The sequence below is a fragment of the Macaca nemestrina genome, chromosome 19 (genome assembly GCF_043159975.1).
Source record: "Macaca nemestrina isolate mMacNem1 chromosome 19, mMacNem.hap1, whole genome shotgun sequence".
NCBI lineage: Eukaryota > Metazoa > Chordata > Mammalia > Primates > Cercopithecidae > Macaca > Macaca nemestrina.
The window spans coordinates 9,613,245-9,635,388 of record NC_092143.1 but is presented as its reverse complement, the minus strand read 5'-3'; the positions used below and the strand labels follow the sequence as shown (position 1 = coordinate 9,635,388).

Below are 22,144 nucleotides of genomic sequence, written 5' to 3'. Positions count from 1 at the left end.
GAAGTGGTTTCTGTTCATTGCACCTGAATTTTCCTCCATAGCCCCAGAGCTTGCTTTGAAGGAGAACAAGAGCCCTGTGCAGATGAAGAGAGATGAATTGAATAGCAAGGCAAGAGCAGACTGTGGGATGGGAGATTTCATCGGGTCGCTCATTTACTTGTTCTGTACAGTTGCTCCTACAGAAGACAGAATGAAAGGGCATTCCTGTGTCAGATAACCGTGCTTGAGCTTCACATTTCAGGCAGGAAGCAATGGATATATGTCCCTGAAATCAATTCAATGTGATTATTTGCTAAGTTTTCATGAATACTAAAAAGGAAAGGTTGGCTGACATAAAAAATGCAGTGCAATGGTTCCCTCAGGGGCTGGGCACTGGTGAGGTCTGCATTACTGCTTTTTGATCTTCCATTTATCCTTTTCTGAATATGAATAAAATATCCTTTGAGATTTAGTTTAAAATTAAGGAAAATTAACGATCCCCTTTGAAAATCAGTCTCTGCTATGCTATTACTCTTTAAGAAAGTTAAGAAACCTTTCAAACTTTAATTAGGAGTCTACCATTCCCTCTCTCTCACTCTTAAATTGTATAGATTTTTCCAGGGGAAACACCCTGATTTTCGTTGGCCGTTGTTTTCAGCATGCACTCTCTAGATGTGGCTCAGGGGGCAACTTCAGAGCCAAGACAGGTGTATTTCAACCCTTTAATTTTATGTGGAGAGTTGACCTTGCTGCGTGGACCACAAGGAAAGCACTCAAATAAGAGGAGATCTAACGTATGCTGGGTACGTCTTTCCAAAACCTGAGATTGTTTAATCATTTTGCAAAGTAGCGGCAACTTGAGTGGTTCCCTAACCACTATTTCTGTAAATGTAGTGTATTGGACAGCTAATGGAAGAAATGTGCAACAAAGTGAGGTCTTTTGTGTGTATACAAGATCATAATGGAACATGTTTCTAGGTAGAAGTATATTTACATTTATATCTTCAGGTACTCTTATCAAAAACAACCTACTGATTAAAAATCAGGAAAAGTTTCATCTCCCTGCAATGGTGAGGAATTGTGGCAATCCAGCCTCTTGTGAGTGACGTTATGAGTGAGGCATGTAATTGACCAGGCAGAAGTGCATAGTGACGGCATGGATTATAGAACAGTCAAGTACGACATTCTAATATTTTTATTTAATTGGCTGTGCAGTTGATTGGGATGATTAACTTAGCTCTGCATTATAGCCATGAGTGATGTCATTTAGGGAAGAATCTGAAGAAAAGAAACTTGTGACTTCATCGGCTACTACTAAGCAGTTATAGGATCTTTGCTGATCTTTGGGGCACTGGTGGCAGAGCACTTGTGGTTTCCAAAGACCAGGTTTAAAAAGTGTGGTTCTGCCATTGACAGGAAGGCAACCAAGGATAAATCACTTAACCTCGGATTTTTTTTGTTAGTAAAATAGAGATATTAATGTATGCCTAACTTAGGTTTAAACACGACACTTAAATTTGGGTCATTGCAAGAATGAAAGGAGTATATGAAATCGCTATAGAACACTGTAGAACACTGTAAAGCAGTTATTTTTATTCATTAGCCCATAATATCACTGACAATAGAGACGGTAGTGATGTCTTTCTATCCCGATTTGTCTCTCTTCATTGGTACTGATGGATGGGGCCAAGCTTGCTGTGGATGACTTCCTCACTGTGTTTCTTACCTGGATTTTGAAGATCCTGAAATATAGAAATATTGTTTAGAAACAATGAACATTTTCTCTGGGTCTAATTTTTTTTACATGAATGTACTTACATCACTGAGGGGAAGTTATTATCAGTCCTGAATGTTCTAGAAAGGAGGCCAGTAAAACTCAGTGATTAAGAAAGTTTTGTAAACCTTTCTATATAGCCAAATTGGCTTGTCACTGTCTTCTGAAATATAACATGTGCATGTTATTTCTGCTTGTGATCCTAACAGTTATTTCTCCATTTATTTTGTATAGAATGTCTTCCCTCTCTAGTCTTTCCTTTGTTTAGAACCCGATTAAGTTCACTTTTTCTAAAAATAGACTTTTTTGATTACCTCAGCTGTACAGTAAACACCATCCTTAAAAGGTCTTTGGTGAATGTGTAATTTACTGATTTGTATTGTTATTTACCATAACATGTGTATATCATTTACCTCTTAAAGTCAATTGTGAATTCTTTGGGGGAAGGAATATGCATTGTACTCAACTGTTAGAAAATAATACTAGAATTTTATGATGACAGGATGATTAGATGAATAAGAAGGGCTACCCTAGTAAGAACTATTTGGGAGCAAAGAAAGTTAATTGGCCAGAAAGAGTTTAAAACATTTATTTGATGGAAAAAGGTTTTCAAAATCAATTTAAAACTTGATGAACTTGAAATTAAGGAGGAAAAGTATTGACTGGAAACCACTAATGCATGACCAAGAATGTTTAAAGGAAGAAGACAAAAATTTAAGTTTCATATTTGGAAAAGGAAAAATTGAGGGTAAAATTAGACCTATGAAGAGAAATCTGGTGGGTCTCTTTTAGTTGTCTTGTCATCTATAGTCAATGCAACATAACTGTTGTATTTTTCACATAGAAAAACAAATGTAGAACCTGTATCTCTTGCAAACCGCACCCTGATCTTTTTTTACAAATCAATCTTCCTCCTATACCAAAATGTTCTCCTTTTTGATGGCAGCATTTGAAGTGATTGTGTGAGGTCCTGGGAAAGAAAGAAATGCACAATTGTTGCATTACTTTATTTCATATTTAAATAGACAGTCATCTTCTTATTACCTCTTCTAACCAAAGTCAAAATACACAGAACGTTGAATATACAGTTTTTGAAAAGAACAGTTGCTATTAAGATTGGCAGCTTCTGTTCTGAATGTTCTTAACAGGACTAGTTCTTCCTTAGCATGTCCTTAGTCTTCCAAGTGTTTTAGGCAATACTAAGACAATTTGCTTTTTCATGATAGAGATAAGTGTTACACAAAAATGAAGTTACTGTTATTGTCCATTCTCTGTTCTTTTAATATTATCTTACTGGTTTAGGTTGACTTGTGATTTTTCTTTCCCAGTGGAATTTTCCATTAGATTGCATTTAGAAACAGTATGGGTTCTTAGACTCCAGTAAAAAATGCTCACTGCTCATGGCCACTTGTCTTCAGGCCATAAGGAAGATGCAAATTGACTGCATAGACCATGAGACAATGTTCAATCACACTGGCTTTTGTAGGCTCACCTTTTTAAGAATTCTTCTTGGCCAAATTCGATAAAATGAAAGGATTCTTACTTGTAGAGTCTTCCTGGCTAGTTAACTCAGCTTTCGGATGCTGCATTGCCAACAACTCACTTGCATTTATAATTTAAATATAGTGACATAGAAAGCAGACTTTCAAAGATCTGAATGTGGTTTTACAATCAAATTTTTCATCCCCATAACCTTTGGTATGTGATCATTCTGGCCCACCTTCACCAAGAATCCTATGAGGTCGGTTTAGCCAGAATTCCCATTATATCTGATGTTTCCTCTCAGTAATTTTCCATCCACTGACCTCACCCTCCTCCTTGGCTATAAATCCCCACTTGTCCATGCTATATTTGAAATTGAGCCTGGTTTTCTTTCTCCTTTGCAATTGTTCCTGAATAGAATCTGTGTTCACAACTTTAACCTTAACCTCTGTCCAGTTCTGGTTTTCTTTGCCAGGCAGGATATCTATTTCTAGGATCTCTACGTAGTGTATAAACTTGAAACAACAATTGTGTTTTTTTTTGTTGTACTTTTTTCTTCCAATCCATGAAAAAAAAAAATTAAGCACTTTATATCTAAATTTTCTCTGAGAATAAATGTAATATTTACAGGGCTTGTAGTATAAGACGGTGGCATAGTAAGGAAGAGAAAGAGAGAATGGTGAACAAGAATTTATATTCCAGTGGTGATTAATTTGTCATACTTGGGATGTGTCATCATTTGCTAAGTTATGTAAGTCAAATTATTTCCTATATTATTTTTTTATCTTTTGTAGTAAAGTCTAAATATTCTATGGTAAGAGAAGACTGAAAACTCTAAATGCCGTGGCATTAGGGGCCCTGTTTATTTTGGTTAATTTTTTCATCCTTAGCATCCAGCTCAGCAGCAGATAGATACAGAGTAGGTGATAAGCAAATATTTATTTTTTTCCAAATATTTATTGATTAAGCAAATGAATAAAAATGAAATGAAAATTCTATTCTACAAGTATTTTTTTTTTTTTTTTAAAGCTGGTTAAACTGAACTCTTGAAAAGGAGGCTAATTCAAACACTTGGTCATTTCTACTATTGTTTTAAGTAGAAAAAGCCCAAACAAGTATCTAACTGAGCACCAAAGAAAAGAGCTAACAGCTTAAATAAACTTGCAAAGGAGTTGATACTGGCATGTGTATGCAGTGATATTCCTAACACCTTGTTTGACTGTTCCACACAATTTTATTTTACTGGTAACAGTTTGCTAAATAAATGGAGACAAACTTACATTAACAGAACCCTTCTCTGAGCTTGATGAAAGCATATTAACCAGACAGATAACAGCAACTTCTAGGAACTTAGTTGCTTCCTAACTCCGGCGTACTAGAGACCTAACGGTGAAGGTGAGAGTTTTATTTAGTTATGCTCATTATAACTATCACAACCCACTCAGGGATACAGAATGATCACTGCCTTCATTCTATCATTGCTTTTTTTTTTTTTTTTTTTTTTGAGATGGAGTCTCGCTGTGTCTCCCAGGCTGGAGTGCAGTGGCGTGATCTTGGCTCACTGCAAGCTCCGCCTCCCGGGTTCACGCCATTCTCCCGCCTCAGCCTCCCAAGTAGCTGAGACTACAGGCGCCCGCCACCACGCCCGGCTAGTTTTTTATATTTTTAGTAAAGACGGGGTTTCACCATGTTAGCCAGGATAGTCTCGATCTCCTGACCTCGTGATCCACCCGCCTCGGCCTCCCAAAGTGCTGGGATTACAGGCTTGAGCCACCGCGCCCGGCCTATCATTGCTTTAACTTAACAGACACCATCATTTTTCTGGCCTATAAAAAATGTTTATTGTGTTCATCCTTTTATCTAGATTGGTGCTATCCAGTGGAATTTTCAGTGCTGATAGCTATGTTCTAATATCTCTGTTATCCAACACTGTGGCCATAAGCCATGGAAGTGTGGCCAGTGCAACTGAGGAACTTGATTTTTAATTTAACTAATTAGAATTTAAATTTAAATAGCCATATTGGCTAGTGGCTCCCACATTGGGACAGGGTAGCTTCAGACTGTGGCACCAGTGTTCTGTGGTGGTATCTGGCTTTGGGCCAGATAGAGTCAGGGTTTAAACCCAGTTCTGCTATAATATTTATAAGTTATGGGAATTTTGCCAGATTCCAAGGGATGACTACACACACACATGCGTGCACGCGTGCGCGCACACGCACACACACCTACAGCCTAAGTAGACTTACCAAGGAGTCAATGTATAAAATATGTGTCTACAAGAATTACTGGTGTATATTAAGCCAACAATGATCCTCAAAGTCCCCTTACTTTCTGGATATATTATAGATAATAATTACAGTTTGTTAAGGAGTTACTTTGGGCAAAACACTGTGCCGAACACCTTTTATACTAAAGTATGGAAGGTTAAGCAAACTGACCAAGGCAGCATGTGATGAAGCCTAGATTTAAGCCCAAGGCTGAATCTAAAACCTATATATTTATATATCATATATATAGGGTAATATATAGTACATAATATATATTATATATACATTATAAAATATATAGTTATATATATGAAAAATATAAACATATTTTATATGAAAAATATATATAAATACATAATTATATATAACATACATACTGTGTGTGTATATATTTTATATATATATAATATATATATAAAATGTATTACCCCAATATTGCCTTTTAGCTTCCTGGGTGTGGGACGAATGGCTTATCCATCTTCCTCGACAGAACACTTTGAATTTGACAGGAGCTCAACATATGTGGATTTATCATTGGCTTAGTTTGTACAGAAGGCACTGATGAATAAGAAGGAAGATAGCATGTTGGGGGTGGCAATTCACTCCCTAGAAAGTATTAGTACATCAGTGGCTCCTTTTCACTTGTTTCAGAAGCTCAAAGAATGCAAGAGCACTGTGTGATAGGCTGCTTTTGCAGAGGAGTTATAGCAAGATTAGAACCTAGACCTCAGTGTCTCCTACAATGATTCACAGCAACTTGGCCAGAGACCAGTTTGTAGATCTTATCCAAGACAAGCCTCAGGACATATTTCAGAGTATCAGCTTGCAAAAAACCCATTTCTGAGTGCTAACATCATTGTATGTTGTCTTTTGCTACATAATTTTATTCTTATTTTGTTAAAAACAAAATATACCTTTGGTTGTTTTTCTGGTCACTCTTTGATTCCTGGTGTAATAATAGCAGGGGCCCTGAATCAGAGAATGAGACCTAAAGGCTCTGACAATTGCAGCAGAATGGGGAAATTGGTTATGCTCACTCAGAAGAAGCGACTGATGCTCCTCCATCTCATGTGAAGCTGGGAGGAATGGGCATAGTTTCATGATCATCTCTGCTGAGGTAGGCAGGGAGCTCATGTGGACTGATTGTAGCCATTGGCTCCAGCTTAGCATAGGCTCCCTGTTAAGTAGGAACACCAATATTGACACTAGACAACACACAAAGTGTGAGAATAATGTAAGACAGATAGGACTGTTCCCTGCAGATGGTGGGTAAGTCTTTGACTCTGCACCAGGGAAGAATGAGCTTGGGTGTAAGAGCTCATAACAGCTGCCACTCTGGGCCCTGGTCAACTCTTTAGGCTCAGATAGAAGCCTCCACACATGTCTAGCTGAGTAAGAACTCTCTCTTTGATAAGAGCAGTTTTAAAAGGGGCAAATAGAACCATATTAGGGTTCTATTTTTATCTTATTTCTCAATGACATGACGCTGTTCTGAATGCTGGATGCTTTATTGACATGAGAATAAAAAGGGAGACTCTTCTGGTGCTGACAACAAGGTGTGACTGTCAAAAACTGGCCGTTCCTCAGTAGGCATGTGGCCCTGCTCTCAAAGTTGCATCAGTAAGAATGGCTCAAGATCAATTTTTCTGAAAATCTAGTCATTATTTTTTGGCAGGCATTCTCTAAATATAATTGGCTTATCACTAAAATCCTATCTAGCAGGTTAACTCATTTAGTTACTTGGGATTACATTTTGTATTCAATTTATCTTGGAGGTACACCAAGAAGTTACCTTCATTAAAATTAGATGTTCTTTGCAATCTGGAAAGAAGTTTTAAATGGGCATTTTATAACACCTGCTTTAAAAATTCTCTAGTATAAAATACTTATTTATAAGCTCTATAATGTAAAACTTTGAGACTTTTTGTTTGAGTGGATTTGATATTGCTGTTAAGATACTTGACCTTTTCTCCAACCTTTCCTTTACCTACCTGATGGACAAGTTTCAGAGCTTTCTATTAAAGCATAAATCTATAACTTTTATTAAGGGATTAAAATCTGAGTCTTTTTCTTTGTGCACAAATAAATCAATCTGTCTTTAATTTGTGGTGTAGATTATCTGCAAATACTTTCCAAAGAGCTTTAACTCTTAGCTGTAGGATATCTTAGCTTAGATATCAGGCTAGAACATTTCTTCAAGATTACTTGAAGTACATGTGATAATCTATTCTTCTTATTGTTCTAAATTTTAGAACTCTGGGATCAAGTTAGACCACTAGAAAACCACATGTTTAGAGAATCAGACAATAATTTTGGCCTATTTTTTTTTTTTTTTTTTTTGAGACCAGAGTCTCACTCTATCCCCCAGCTGGAGTACAGTGGTGCAATCTCGACTCACTGCAACCTCTGCCTACTGGGTTCAAGCAATTCTCATGCCTTGGCCTCCCCAGTAGCTGGGATTACAGGTGCCCGCCACTACACCCAGCTAATTTTTGTATTTTTAGTAGAGATGAGATTTCACCATGTTGGCCAGGCTGGTCTCGAACTCCTGACCTCAGGTGATCCACCCTCCTAGGCCTCCCAACGTGCTGAGATTACAGGCATGAGCCACTGCGACCACGCTTTTTTTTTTTTTTTAAAACTACATGTACACATTTTCTTCAGTTTTATGCATATGACCATGTCAAGGGATGTTGTCAGAGAAATGATATTAGGACATTTTTTTGTAAGGTCGAGGTCATGGATTTTGTGCTCCACATTCACAGAGTGACCTTCATGGGGACTCCCAGCCTAAATGTAGTCCTCCCTTCTCATCTGCACTTTCGCATTTTGTGGTTTCAGCTTCCCGAGGCCAACTGAGGTCCAACAATATTAAATAGAAAATTCCAGAAATAATTCATACATTTTAAAATTCCCTGCTGTTTTTGGTAGTGTGGTGAAATATGCTGTCCTGCTCCATCCCACCCGGGGCATGAGTCATCCTTTTGTTCAGTATATCCACACTGTAGATATTACCTCCCCCTGTTAGTCACTTAGTAGCTGTCTTGTTTATTGTATTGAAAAAAAATACAGTATGTAAAGAGTTCAGTGTTATCCAAGGTTTTACTCATTCACTGAGGGACTTGGAACATATTCCCTATGGAAAGTGTGTTGCCCAATTCTTTTTATGAAAGAATGCTGTGTTTCCTAATTATTGATACCTAAGGAAAACTAAACTTTTCCTGAACATTTCTTTTCCTTTTGACTGTTCATCTTTTTAAATTTTATTTTTTATGGGTACATAGTAGGTGTACATATTTATGGGATACATTATATATAATATATATTTATTGACAAGGTCTTACTCTGTCACTCAGCTGAAGTGCAGTGGCGCTATCCTGGCTCACAGCAGGATAGTGACCTTTCAGGCTCAAGGAATCCTTCTGCCCCAGCCTCTCAAGTTGCTGGGACTACAGATAACTATGCCTGGTTAATTTAAAAAAAAGTGTAGAGATGGGGGTCTTGCCATGTTGCCCAGACTGGTCTGAAACTCCTAGCCTCAAGTGATCCTCCTGCCTTTCCTCCTAAAGTGCTAGGAAACCAGAAGTTAGTCACCATGCTTGGCCTACATGAGATATTTTAATACAGGCATCCAATATATAATATTCATATCAAGGCAAATGGGGTGTACATCACTGAAAGCATTTATCATGTCTTTGTGTTATAAACATTCCAATTATGCACATTTAGTTATTTAAAAATGTACAAAAATTATTGACTTGAGACCCTGTTGTGCTATCAAATACTAGATTTTAATCATTCTATCATACTTTTGTACCCATTAACCATCCCCACTTCCAATCCCATCCCCATCACCCTTCCCAGCCTCTGTTAACCATTATTCTACTTTCTATCTCCACGAGTTCAATTGTTTTAATTTTTAGCTCCCACAAATGAGTGAGAACGTGCAGTTTGTCTTTCTGTGCCCAGCTTATTTTATTTAACATAATGACTTCCAGTTCCATCTATGTGGTTGCAAATGACAGAATCTCATTTTTTTAAATGACTGAATCGTACTCCATTGTGTATATGTACCACATTTTCTTGATCCATTCATCCATTGATGGATACTTAGGTTGATTCCAAATGTTGGCTATTGGGAATAGTGCTGCAGTAAACATGGGAGGGCAGATATCTTTTAGATATACTGATTTCCTTTCTTTTGGGTATATACCTAGCAGTGGAATTGCTGTAGTAGTTCTATTTTTCGTTTTTTGAGGTACTTGTAATAATTTATATTACCATCAGCAGTGTACAAGGGTTCCCTTTTCTCTATATCCTCACCAGCATTGGTTATTTACTGTGTTTTGAATAAAAGCCATTTTAACTGGGTTGAGATGATATCCCATTGTAGTTTTGATTTGCATTTCTCTGGTGATCAGTGATGTTGAGTGCCTTTTCATAGACCTGTTTTCCATTTGTATGTCTTTTGAGAAATGTGTATTCAGATCTTTGTCCATTTTTAAATTGGATTATTGAATTTTTTCCTATTGAGTTATTTGAGCTCCTCATATATTCTGGTTATTCCTTGTCAGATGAGTAGTTTGCAAATATTTTTCTCTCATACTCTGGGCTGTCTCTTCACTTTGTTGATTATTTCATTTGCTACTGTAGAAGCTTTTTAACTTGATGTGATCCTATTTGTTCATTTTTGCTTTGGTTGCTTATGCCTGTAGGGTATTACTCAAGAAATCTTTGTCCAGACCAATCCTGGAGAGTTTCCCCAATGTTTTCTTGTAGTAGTTTCATAGTTTGAAGTATTAGATTTAAGTACTTAATGGATTTTGATTTGATTTTTGTATATGGATAGAGATAGGGATCTAGTTTCATTCTTCTGCATATGAATATCCAATTTTCCTAGCACTATTTATTGGAGAGACTATTTCCCCAATGTATATTCTTGGCTCCCTTGTCAAAAATGAGTTCATTGTAAAGGTATGGATTTCCTTCAAGGTTCTCTATTTTGTTCCATTGATGTATGTGTCTGTTTTTATACCAGTACCATGCTGTTTTGGTTATCATAACTCTGTAATATAATTTGAAGTCAGTTAGTGTGATTTCTCTAGTGTTGTTATTTTTGCTCAGGTTGGCTTTGGCTATTCTGGGTCTTCTGGGGTTCCATATAAATTTTAAGATTAGTTTTCCTATTGCTGTGAAGAATATCATTGGTATTTTGATAGGAATTGCATTTAATCTGTAGATTTTTGGGATATTATGGATATTTTAACAATATTGATTCTTCCAATCCATGAACATGGAATATCTTTCCATATATTTGTGTGTCCTTTTCAATTTCTTGCATTAATGTTTTATAGTTTTCATTGCAGAGATCTTTCACCTATTTGGTTAAATTCATGCCTAGGTATTTTATTTTATTTGTAGCTATCATAAATGGGATTACTTTCTTGATTTCTTTTTCATATTGTTCACTGTTGGCATAGAGAAATGCTATTGATTTTTGTATGTTGACTTTGTATACTGCAACTTTACTGAATTTGTGAATAAATTCTAATAGGTTTTTGGTGGAGTCTTTAGGTTTTTCCAAATACGAGATTATATCATCTGCAAATAAGGATAATTTGGCTTCTTCCTTTCCAGTTTGGATGCACTTTATTTCTTTCTCGTGTCTGATTAGTCTAGCTAGGATTTCTAGTACTATGTTGAATAACAGTGGTGAAAGTGGGCGTTCTTGTCATGTTCCAGATACTAGAGAAAGAGTTTTCAGTTTTCCTCCATCCAGTATGATACTAGCTGTCATATATAACTTTTATTTTGTTGAGGTATATTTCTTCTAGACACAGTTTTTTGAGGGTTTTCCATCATTAGTTTTTTAAGTCATTACTCCCCAAACTGTATTCTGCAGTCTTTTTCTAAGCAGACTGGTAAGTGGCACATGGAAAAAGCTTTCTGATCCCTTTATATGGTAATCATCACATTAACGGCTCTGTGTGGTTGAACAGTTAAGAAGAAACAAACATTAACTTTATTTAAATCCTGAATTTGCTAATATTTCTTACATCATGTGTGTGGTATGTGGGACATTTCAATTATGATCTGGCAGAACAGCATTAAGCAGATACCAGTTTGTGAAATGCTGCTGCAGTTTCGTGATTTTCCTCTTTACTGTGTTTTGGTTGCCAAGAGGCTCAGAGAGAAATTTGCAAAATTTTAGACTTAAATTCCTAACCTGTGACCTGGACAAGGTAGCCATAGACATCTTCGTAAAATTTCAAATTCCACTTCATCCCACCTGCTTTGTGAATTGTGGCAGAGCTGTTTCTGCTGGGTCCCTGTCCCCACAAGAATGCAGAGCATCATGATTCCTCTTTCTCTACAATCACAATAGCAAGCTCTGCTTACTTTTTCTCATTTATCTTAACTACTTATCTCTTTCTATTCTGGGCATTTTACTGACTCATGTTTTACTTTCAATTCAGTTCTTCCAATGACCTGCAGCGAATACAGGTCCATAGACTTATCAACCAATCTCACATTTACTTGTTTCTAAAGCTTTAACATCCAGTCTCTTCCAGTGAGCCCTACTCAGTGGAATTTCAACATACACTTTATATTATAATATCATCTTTTTATGACTTCTATTTCTATCATCTTATTTTCCTTCCTTCATATTTTTTTCTTCAAATTTCCAACTTATTTATTGTCCCATTTTCTCATACATATCTCTGAAATCTGGCTCAAGTCCTTCATGTAATGAGATGATGGTGTAAATAACAAATTAAGTATTTTTCATAATTAATTAAAAATAAATAGGTTGTTTCCTTTCTAATACCTGAAGGGATATAGTCAGATGGAAGTGGGGATGACGCCATGGCTGGGATATGAGTGGGAGTGTTGCCAGATCATTTTGGAGAATGGGAGGTGTTAGGCAAAGCTGGGTAAATGTGAGGCTCTTTGAGGCCCTGAGCAGCATGGAATAAAACAGTGTTTCCTTGTCTGACTGACCCTAGCAGAAAGCTCAGCTTTGTGTCTGACCAGTTGTGCCTTCTGGGTCATAGCCATGCAAGAGAAACCTTGGCCATGCTGGCGTTGTCATTTCAGGATAAGGTGTCAGTTCTCTCCCAAGTGTGTGATTTGGAATCCTGATGTGCAGCAGCATGCAGGACAAACACCTGCCACCACAGGGTGTGCCCATCATAGCTCTCAGCTGCACTCGCAACAATGACTCTAGCTACTCTGCAATATTTTGGGAGAAGTTACTTGCGTGCTTACTTCATTGGTCAAAATTCTCTTCCAATTGAAATTGGGTGACCTACAATCAACTTTTTTGCTTCCTGGATATTCTGGAGTGACACAATAGAGTGCATTGAGAACAAATGTTTAGTTATTAAACACGGCCCTGCCTCTGAACTGTTTGACTAAAAGAAATACCACAGACATATTTCTGACCCTGATGCCTCCGACTTTGTTTTATGCCTTGATTTGTCAACATCCATTTGTCTTTTTCAAAACCGAAGTAGAGAATTTCATAAAAATGTTATTTGTCTTGCACTGGAATGAACACACCTCATTTATGTGATCGAAGTTGTCTCCTTTTCCCAGTTTTATTCCTCCTAACATCACTACCAATTGAATACTTCAGAAACATCTCTTTTACATAGGTTACAGCATAAAAACTTTTACTTCTGTTACCTATAGGTTAAAATCTAAACACATTATTATTTTGGATTTCCAAATCTCCAAAGTTTGGGTCCAGTTTTTATTTTTAGCCTTATTTTTGGTTAGCACTCCTTCCACAAACCATTTGCTCCAATCACACTAATGTTTTCATTTGTTGCTTTCAGTTTTTGCCTTGAATGTGTTTCAATACAGGTCCTTAATGTACATAAATAATATAAATAGTAGTAGAAGTAGTGAAAATAATGGTGACCACATTGAAATGTTTGAATCATGTACTTTTTTTTTTCCTGTCTTTCAACTATTTGGCATTTGTCTTCTTTCTACACATTTCTTCACCTATCCTAACATCACGTCAGGGTCCTCTCAGCCCCCTTTTCTCTGTTATGCCTTCTGGAGCACTGTGGCTAGAAATAAACCCTCTTTGCTGAGCTACTTTGATTCTTACTGTCCAATCATTGGTGACCACGTTTTGGGTAACTTCTACATCTAGGTACCCTTTTATGGTGTGTTTAGAAAGTTCTCAGCTTTTAGGAGTGATGTATGTACATTCTTTAATGTGAATGGCACGTATTTCAAACCTTTTGTGGGATGTGTTGATTATATATAGAAAATTAAATTCTGGAGGCCGAGGCGGGCAGATCACAAGGTCAGGAGATCGAGACCATCCTGACTAACACGGTGAAACCCCATCTCTACTAAAAATACAAAAAATTAGCCAGGCATGGTGGCGGATGCCTGTAGTCCCAGCTACTTGGGAGGCTGAGGCAGGAGAATGGCGTGAACCGGCAGGCAGAGCTTGCAGTGAGCTGAGATCACAATACTGCACTCCAGCCTGGGGGACAGAGCAAGACACCGTCTCCAAAAAAAAAAAAAAAAAGAAAATTAAATTCTGGTATAGCTAATACATACCTGCACACATGTGCATAAATAGGAGCAATACACAAGAGGAACAAAAACATGCAAATGGCAGGTAGTGACTGGCTCCTCCCCTCCTGTCACTGAAGCCACTTGGAAGATTTCTGTGTTCTCTCTCCTTCCTCTTCCTCCTCTTATTTGCAGGTCTCCATTTTGATGAGTTTTTCTGATCTGACAAAGTAAAATGGGGACTGTGAACTGAGTTGCATTAATATAGTTCTAGTTGAAAGTAGTCCATGTTTACTATTTATTTTGTAATGTTTAGTTACAAAATTTTGTATTGATGAATGTGCTTTTTTTTTAAAAAAAAATTATGATATGTAAACAAAAATTTAGAGGAGATCCATACTTAATCTTCTGCTTTTTTCCAGAAGTTTTGGCTCAGTCCTGCAATCATTATACCAATGACAAGAGTAAAATCAATGGAGATAACACAGGGATGCAAACATGAACACTTTAACATATTAGACAACTTGATAATTCACATTCAGATTGCAATGAAATGAAGAGAAATTTGCTGTCCTCTAATTTAATTGTTTGGCTCATTATTTTCTCAGAAAAGAGGCTATGTGATTCTTTCTGAGGTTGGCTGGGGATTCCTTGGAATGGAGTGGAGTGAGACCTGGCACAGGGTGGATGCAGACCTCCTGGGGACTGGCTGTACCAGCAAGATGCCCTCTCCCTTAGGCTGCAGCTACACCTGTGAATCATACATTTGGGAGAAATGTAGATCTTACTGGGGGATTTAACCTACTTGCAATTTGTGGAAAATATCCAAATGGAATTACAAAAGCATCACCTAATTATAACAACACATTTATTTTCCTTGACGGTCTTTGGTTTTGACTTGTCGAATTTGTTTATTTAAAGAAGGTTGGTAGGTGGCAGTTTTTGTCTGCCGTGTGTGGTGTGTATGCGTGTGATACTGACCTAGCTAAAAATATTTGCATATGCCCGTAGGCCATTGAGAAAATAAGAATCAGCATAGAAACGAATCAATTTATGCTCCGCAAGGATCCCATTTTTTAAATATATACAGATGGGATGGTTGAATCAGGATGCATGATACTCTCGTGCATTTCTGAAGTTTACTGCACCGCCTGCAGCCTGTCTTTGTGCACCTGAAAACCCTTCAGAAGCAACGATCTCCGTATGTGATGTCCTGCACCCTGCTGGATTCATGCTGTGACGTTGTACATTGTCTCAGGGGAGGAGAAAACCAATAGGGTTTAGACAGAGTCTCAGTTTAGCTCTGGGAAAAGAGCCTACAAAAATTTGCATACAATTTCTATTATTTTGTAATTGTGGAATTATTACTATTTTTCATTTAAGTCACTCATTCAGTGCACTTTATGGAGATTACCTTAATGGGAGTGAGTGAGTGGGGTCATTGGGACTCCTGGAGCTTTTTCTTAGTTGGAGGACAACTTTTTATTAAGGTTTTAATTTTTAAATTTTATTTTTTAAATAAATGAAATTTTAATTTATTTTTAAATTTTATTAATCTATTAATTTTCTGATTTGTTAAGGTCTTAATTTTTTTCTTCTTTTTAGGCTTCAGTATTAGCCTGAAAGTAATTGAGAAGCCAATTCCAGAATTCTTGAGCTAACTGCCATGGATATTATGCAAAATCAATGGATAATCTCCATCCTTTTTATATGTCATAACAACTGTTTTATTAACCTCTGTGGAAGATTTCAATTTTCTTTGAATCTCTGAACAGGCCTATTTGCACATTTTTTAAGGAGAAGAAAACAGATTTGTAGTGTGAAATTCGCTGTAGGAAATTCTGATAATAATTAAAGAGGAGGCCGGGGCATGGTGGCTCACGCCTGTAATCCCAGCACTTTGGGAGGCTGAGGCGGGTGGATCACTCGAGGTCAGGAGTTGGAGACCAGCCTGGCCAACATGGCGGAACCCCATCTCTACTAAAATACAAAAATTAGCCAGGTGTGGTGGTGTGCATCTGTAATCCCAGATACTTGGGAGAGCGGGGCAGAAGAATCGCTTGAACCCAGGAGGTGGAGGTTGCAGTGAGCTGAGATTGTGCCACTGCACTCCAGCCTGGGTGACACAGTGAGACTTTCTCTCAAAAAAAAAAAAAAGAAAAAAAAAAAAAAAGGAAATTAGGAAGAAGAAAACAAGAAGGAGGTAATGATGTGTGCAGAGTAGAACATACACACGCGCGCACACACGCGCGCACACACTGGGGTTTTAAAAGCAGTCTTGAGAGGAGGAGGATAAACTTGACATGGCTGTGACAGTCCCATGGGGGAGAGCCAGCGTGTTTTGCTGTGCACTGGCATGAGGAGAGAGATGGAGAGATGATGTGTGCACTGTGTACAATCAATAGAAAGGAGCTGAGAGCTCAGCCACGTGGACACACTGAATTTTCTTCCTTAGATAGGCTGTGCTAAGTGTGTTAATTTGGATTTCTGAAGTTTTCTCTATCTTAAGTGTCATGTAAACTTGGCATAATAAGGCATGATTAAACAGGGAGGCTAGAGAAAATATGCATTCCGTCTTTCAAGAAGAATCCACAAACTGAACCTTGCTTCTCACACTGCTCTAGTGCTCATCCAGGCACTTGTTTCCCCTCAGAACAAGTAGTTGCTTTTAGGGAGAATCTTAAAACATGGGCTCGTGTTTCCCTCTGGAGGGACTTGTATTTGGGTAACACTTCTGCTTTACTCTGCCCCTCATCCTGGACATTCCTCCAGGAGAAGGAGGCATGTCCCTTCCCTGACTGGTGAGAAGGAGGAACTGGCCATGCTTGGCTCAGTCCTGACGGCTTCCTTTTTCTCTCTCCCCCAGGGTCATCTGCCTGTCCATGGCATGCATTCTCATCTGCTCTTTGGAGCTCAAATCTTACCTTTACTAATGGCTAGCTGTGTAATCTTGGAGAATTTCTCAAATTTTTGGTGTCTCACTTTGTTGTTTCGTAGCTCGAAAATAGATGCGATAATAGATTGCTTCTTTGGGTATTATATGGAAGAGTCTTTAATTAGTTAAAGATAAGGAAGACTTTTGTAGAGGTAAACAGATTAAGCACAGCATACACTATCTCTCACCTCCAGAGACAGAGCCAGCACATCCACGAATGTGTGTCTTGTTGAAGGGGTGATATTAAAGGATAGGGGTGTTGCACATACTAAAAGCTGTCTGTACCTGATGGACACTTGATAAACCTTTGTTAGATGAGGCCCTAATTGAAAGAAGGAAGGTATATTTTGAAATATCTCCAAATGATTCTGCTAAATACCCCTTTTCCTCTCCTGCTACAACACACACGTGTGCTCGCACACACACACACACACACACACAGCACCTTTGTGCATATAAGCACATCACCTATTGAGAGTCATTGTGAAACCTCCCTCTTTAGAGCTGTCTTTTATTAAATTATTAATGACACACATGCTTTCTAAAGACAGCAGGCTGGTAATTTCTTTTTCCTCTTGACAAGCACTGTTAAGAATATACTTATTTTGTACTATTTTGAAAAGTCGTATTTACAAACCACTAGCGTTTTCTGAATTATATTCGACAGCATACCCTACTTGCTTCATGATCCAAAAATAGTATATTGAATAGATAGTGATGTCCTTCACAGTCACTATTGAGTCATAAGGCGCTGAAGGGAAGTCTGGTTCATGGGAAGTGCTCTCTCATACAAGGAGAACAAAGGCTGGGACACGACCTTTGATTTCTTCCTTCTCTTTTAATAATAGATTTTTTAAAAATTCAAACTCAAAATCTAAGCTGTCTTTCATGTTATATTCACTAATAGTGCATATTATAGCTAGATACATGTTAAATATAGGTCTTTAGAGTATCTTCATCTAAAATAATTATTTGCAGACAAGACATCTATCATTTAGGTTCATGTTGGAGAAACCTGGATTATGGCTTAAAAAGGTATCTAGTCACTCATTACTAATTTTCTTTACTTATACTTGCCTTTTAATTCAATTTTGAAAATACATATAATATCAGAGATTACCTTGTTGGATGTTATATGGAATGGTGAAATAATACCCTTTAGTAGTTGAGAAACATGGATGATTTAAGAGGGTTAAGCTCAAAACTATATAGGCAAGGAGTACAAAGGCTTGGTTAAAAAGAAAACAGGTTGTTTATACGTGGCTTATCATTAAATCATATAGTTTGATATGCGTAAAAAGTAATGCTCAGATATGTGGTAAAGTAGGGAAGATAGATAAAATCTATTCAATCTGTTTCTCTTAGATGGAAAGCTAGTGCCATATATTCGTTTTTTTAATCTTCAGGGATAAACATAAAACATGGCCCCATAATTACCTCTATTTCTAGTGTGTTCTCTGTGCTGCAGGTATGATAGTAGGTGACTGGCAAGCATTGGCTAGTTTGATTCACAATTTAGTGTGGCAATAATATGTTGGCTCTGATTTTTTAAATAGAAGAAAAAATAAGCATTTGATAAATTGGAAAGCATTATCTCTTTAACAGAAGATTAACTTTATTAAACATTTTGCTGCACTAGGTCTGTGACACTTGAGAAGAAAATTTTACAAAGATTTTGGAAATCCCCAAATCTACATATATATTTTTCCATAAAGTACACATACAATGATTTTGAGAACAGCAAAACTCATCTGGAAGGCACATGCTGGAAGATGGGCTTGGTTCACCCCCTGAGTGGCCACTCATGTTCACCTACTAACATATAAACTCAGAGGGTTGGGACTCCAGGTAGGACATGTGCCAGATCAGAAATGTGAGAAGACAAGAGGGCTCGTGGACAGCTGAAGTGACAGATATTCAATTGTAGAAGGCCCGTGTATAATCTCTCTCCACACTTGTTTGTGTGTATTTAAATAATGTTGTATATACAGTTTTGTGTCTGGCATTTCCCCTTCTATGCATTTCCCATGTCGTTAGAAGAATTGAAATTCCTCTGTCATAGAGAAAAATGATAATTATTTGTAATGCTGACTAGATATTTCATTATGTTAAGAATTATTAATTTTTGTGTGTGATAATAATGTCATATTCTGAAAGTTTTTATCTTGGAAGCACCCATGCTGAGGAATTTAGAGATGTAATAATATGTCAGGATTTTGCTTCAAAATATGTACTTGAGAGGGGCAAAGTAAGTAGGAGTATGAATGAAGTAAGTTTGGTACTGTGTTGATAATTGTTGAATTTAGGTGATGGAAATTATGGAATTTATTATACTGTTCTCTGTATTTTGCATATATTTAAACATTTCCAAGATTAAAAGTTAAAGTTTTTCTATAAATTTAATTTTGAATGGCTTTATGATGGTCACAATAAGGATATATTCATGTAATCGTTTATATTATACAATTTGGGCACATTTATATAATTTTATTTTTCAAGATCATGTAAGGTATGGCAATCCACATTTCTCTGTGCATGAAATTTTACCAACATTTAAAATTATTCTGGGGGGAGAATTTTGGGGGGTATATTACTGCACCAGGCCAGGCTGGGATTACAGGCATCACATGCCTGTAATCCTAGCACTTTTGGAGGCCAAGGCGGGCAGATTACTTGAAGCCAGGAGTTCGAGACCAGCCTGGCCAACATGGGAAAACCCTGTCTCTACTAAAAATACAAAAATTAGCTGTACTTGATGGCACATGCCTGTAGTCCCAGCTACCTGGGAGGCTGAGGCATGAGAGTGGCTTGAACCCAGGATGTGGAGGTTGCAGTGAGCTGAAATTGTGCCATTGCACTCCACCCTGGGCGACAAAGTGAGAGTCTGTTTAAAAAAAAAACAACAAAAAAACAAACAACAGAAACAAAAATTTACTGCACCAATGAATGTAATCATTTAAAAGTGATAAGCACTTTTCCAATTGTTTCCCAAGTAGACTTAATTGTTTCCCAAATAGACTGGATATTTTTTCTAATATTATGAGAATGCCAGAGCCACCTCATGCTATTAGTATTGCCCATCATCATTTAAAAATATATCTTAAATTGATAGATCATTTCATTATGGACATTAGAAGAATAGATACTTCTTGAAATATGAGAAATTTATGGTGGTTGTAGAAAATTTGGAAAGTGCAGAAACATCCCAACACTAAAAGAAAAACCACTGTTGAAGTGCGAATTTTTCGTAACAATCTTTTTTCAAAATATTTTGAAATATTCTCTGCTGTTCAGTTGTAATGATGGCTGGAGGCATTTATTTTGTAACCTGTTTTTTTCCAGTACAGATGTGAAAAGCTTCACATCTATTATTTAGTACTGCATTGTCAAATAAAGTTAGTTACAGAGAAGTTTCAGAAAAAAAGATAAATTTGTAAAAGGCCATAGTCTCTGTGAGGGAAAGTGACATAGGACATTTTTCCATGTGGCAGCAGTTAGGAAATGTAGGAAGGGCGTCAGAGTCTCTGAGTCAGCTTTCAGATGCATGTCCTCACTTTCTCTTCATACCCAAATGAAGATCTTGTTTGAAATTTACAGATGGAGAAGTGAAGGTCTTGGAGATACAGGGTTCTTCAGAAAGTGGTCAGAGCCTCCTAACATTGCTTTGGGACTGTGCCCCTCCCTGTTCCCTACTGCTTTGGCTTCTTGCCAGCCTGGGTGTTCTGATCACTGCAATGCTTGCACTTTCCTGAGTCATTACTGTGGAATCTGTTGACCCTTCTTCTTGTGATACTGTTTTCTTCCTTTTTTTTTTTTTTTTTTTTAAAGAAAACTGTAAAGTTAATGCATACTCTTGGGAAAAAAGAATTCTAACAGAATTAAAGATTATAATTGAAACATACTTTATACACAGTTTTATATGCCATTTTTTTCTTAATACTACGAACAAGTTTTCTGTGTCCTTAGAATGGTTGTAAATGCCGTTATTGTGGTTACCAGGGGTGTAGCCACATTCTAAGAGTGCATCACCATTGACTTAATGCTCCACTGTATCCTCTGATTAGGCCACAGCCTCGGCTGACCTGCGCTCCTGGCTAAAGGTGACCAGCCTCCACCTCAGAAGGCCAGGCTTTCCCCTTGGCTGCCACCTACAGCCAGTCTAACCCGCCATGCACCCGAGTCTCTTTTTTTTTTTTAAAATGTTTTCCCCATTACTTCAGATTTGGATAAAATAATTTACTATGGTTTGTAGCCTGGCTCCCCAAATAATAAGGCTGGAAGTCACGATCTGAAACTGAGTGAATTAACTTCCTGTGCAGGGAAAATTGAGTAATGAGGAAAAAAGACTTTGAAAGAGCTAGGAAGATTCATTTCCTCTTCTCCCTTTTTCTGGTGAACAAACTGTTTCAGGAAAGAGATCTTGCTTACCTCTGCAGCCTCTCTGAGATGTCCCTCATGGCCACAGCGATGCACCCAGCAAAGGACCCAACTTGGGAAGCTGTGGCCAGGATGGTATATGTCACTTTGCATTGCTTCTCATCCTCCCCTCCGAAGCTGTTTTCCTCACCTTCTTGCCATGAGTTTGCACTTCCTTAAACAAAATAGGAGCCTTTTTAGTCATTGCCTCAGACCAGTCTTTTTAGGGAATCTGAGCTCAGGCAGAGACCTAGATGCAGAGGGATGTAAAATGCTCCAGGAAGGAGACGCAGAATGTACAAAAGCTTTATGGGGTGAGGGAGCATGATAGGGTAAAAGTAAAGGAAGGCTGAAAAAAAAAAAAGTAAATGGCAAATGTGAAATGTGATGGAGAAAGGAAGAGGAGGGGCATGTGATGTAAACTAGCTGGGGACAAAACCACAGAAAGTGGTGTAGACCCCGGAAGCAGTCTGGTCTTGATTCTAAGAGTAACAGCAATCTACTGTAGGGCTTTAGGGAAGATGGCAGTGGGATGGAGATGGGATAGCGTATTAGTCCATTTTCACACTACTGTAAAGAACTGCCTGAGACTGGGTCATTTATGAAGAAAAGAGGTTTAGTTGACTCACAGTTCCGCATGGCTGGTGAGGCCTCAGGAAACTTACAATCATGTCAGAAGGGGAAGGAAGGATGTCTTACATGGCGGCAGGCGAGAGAGAGCCTGTGAAGGAGGAACAGTCAAACACTGAT

General features: G+C 37.7%; 1 protein-coding gene and 1 pseudogene across 1 annotated transcript; one reads left to right on the top strand and one right to left on the bottom strand.

Moving 5' to 3' along the window:
- The window catches only part of LOC105476936 (small ribosomal subunit protein uS5 pseudogene), a 325,515-nt pseudogene that overhangs the window by 203,989 nt on the left and 99,382 nt on the right, over nucleotides 1-22,144 (top strand).
- On the bottom strand, nucleotides 1,556-21,508 carry LOC105476938 (Gilles de la Tourette syndrome chromosome region, candidate 1). Its single transcript, XM_071085203.1, is given in 6 exon segments — nucleotides 1,556-1,721; nucleotides 14,089-14,159; nucleotides 14,161-14,265; nucleotides 17,779-17,795; nucleotides 17,880-17,897; nucleotides 21,442-21,508. Coding segments are annotated over 6 exon segments (408 nt in total). The 3' UTR covers nucleotides 1,556-1,591.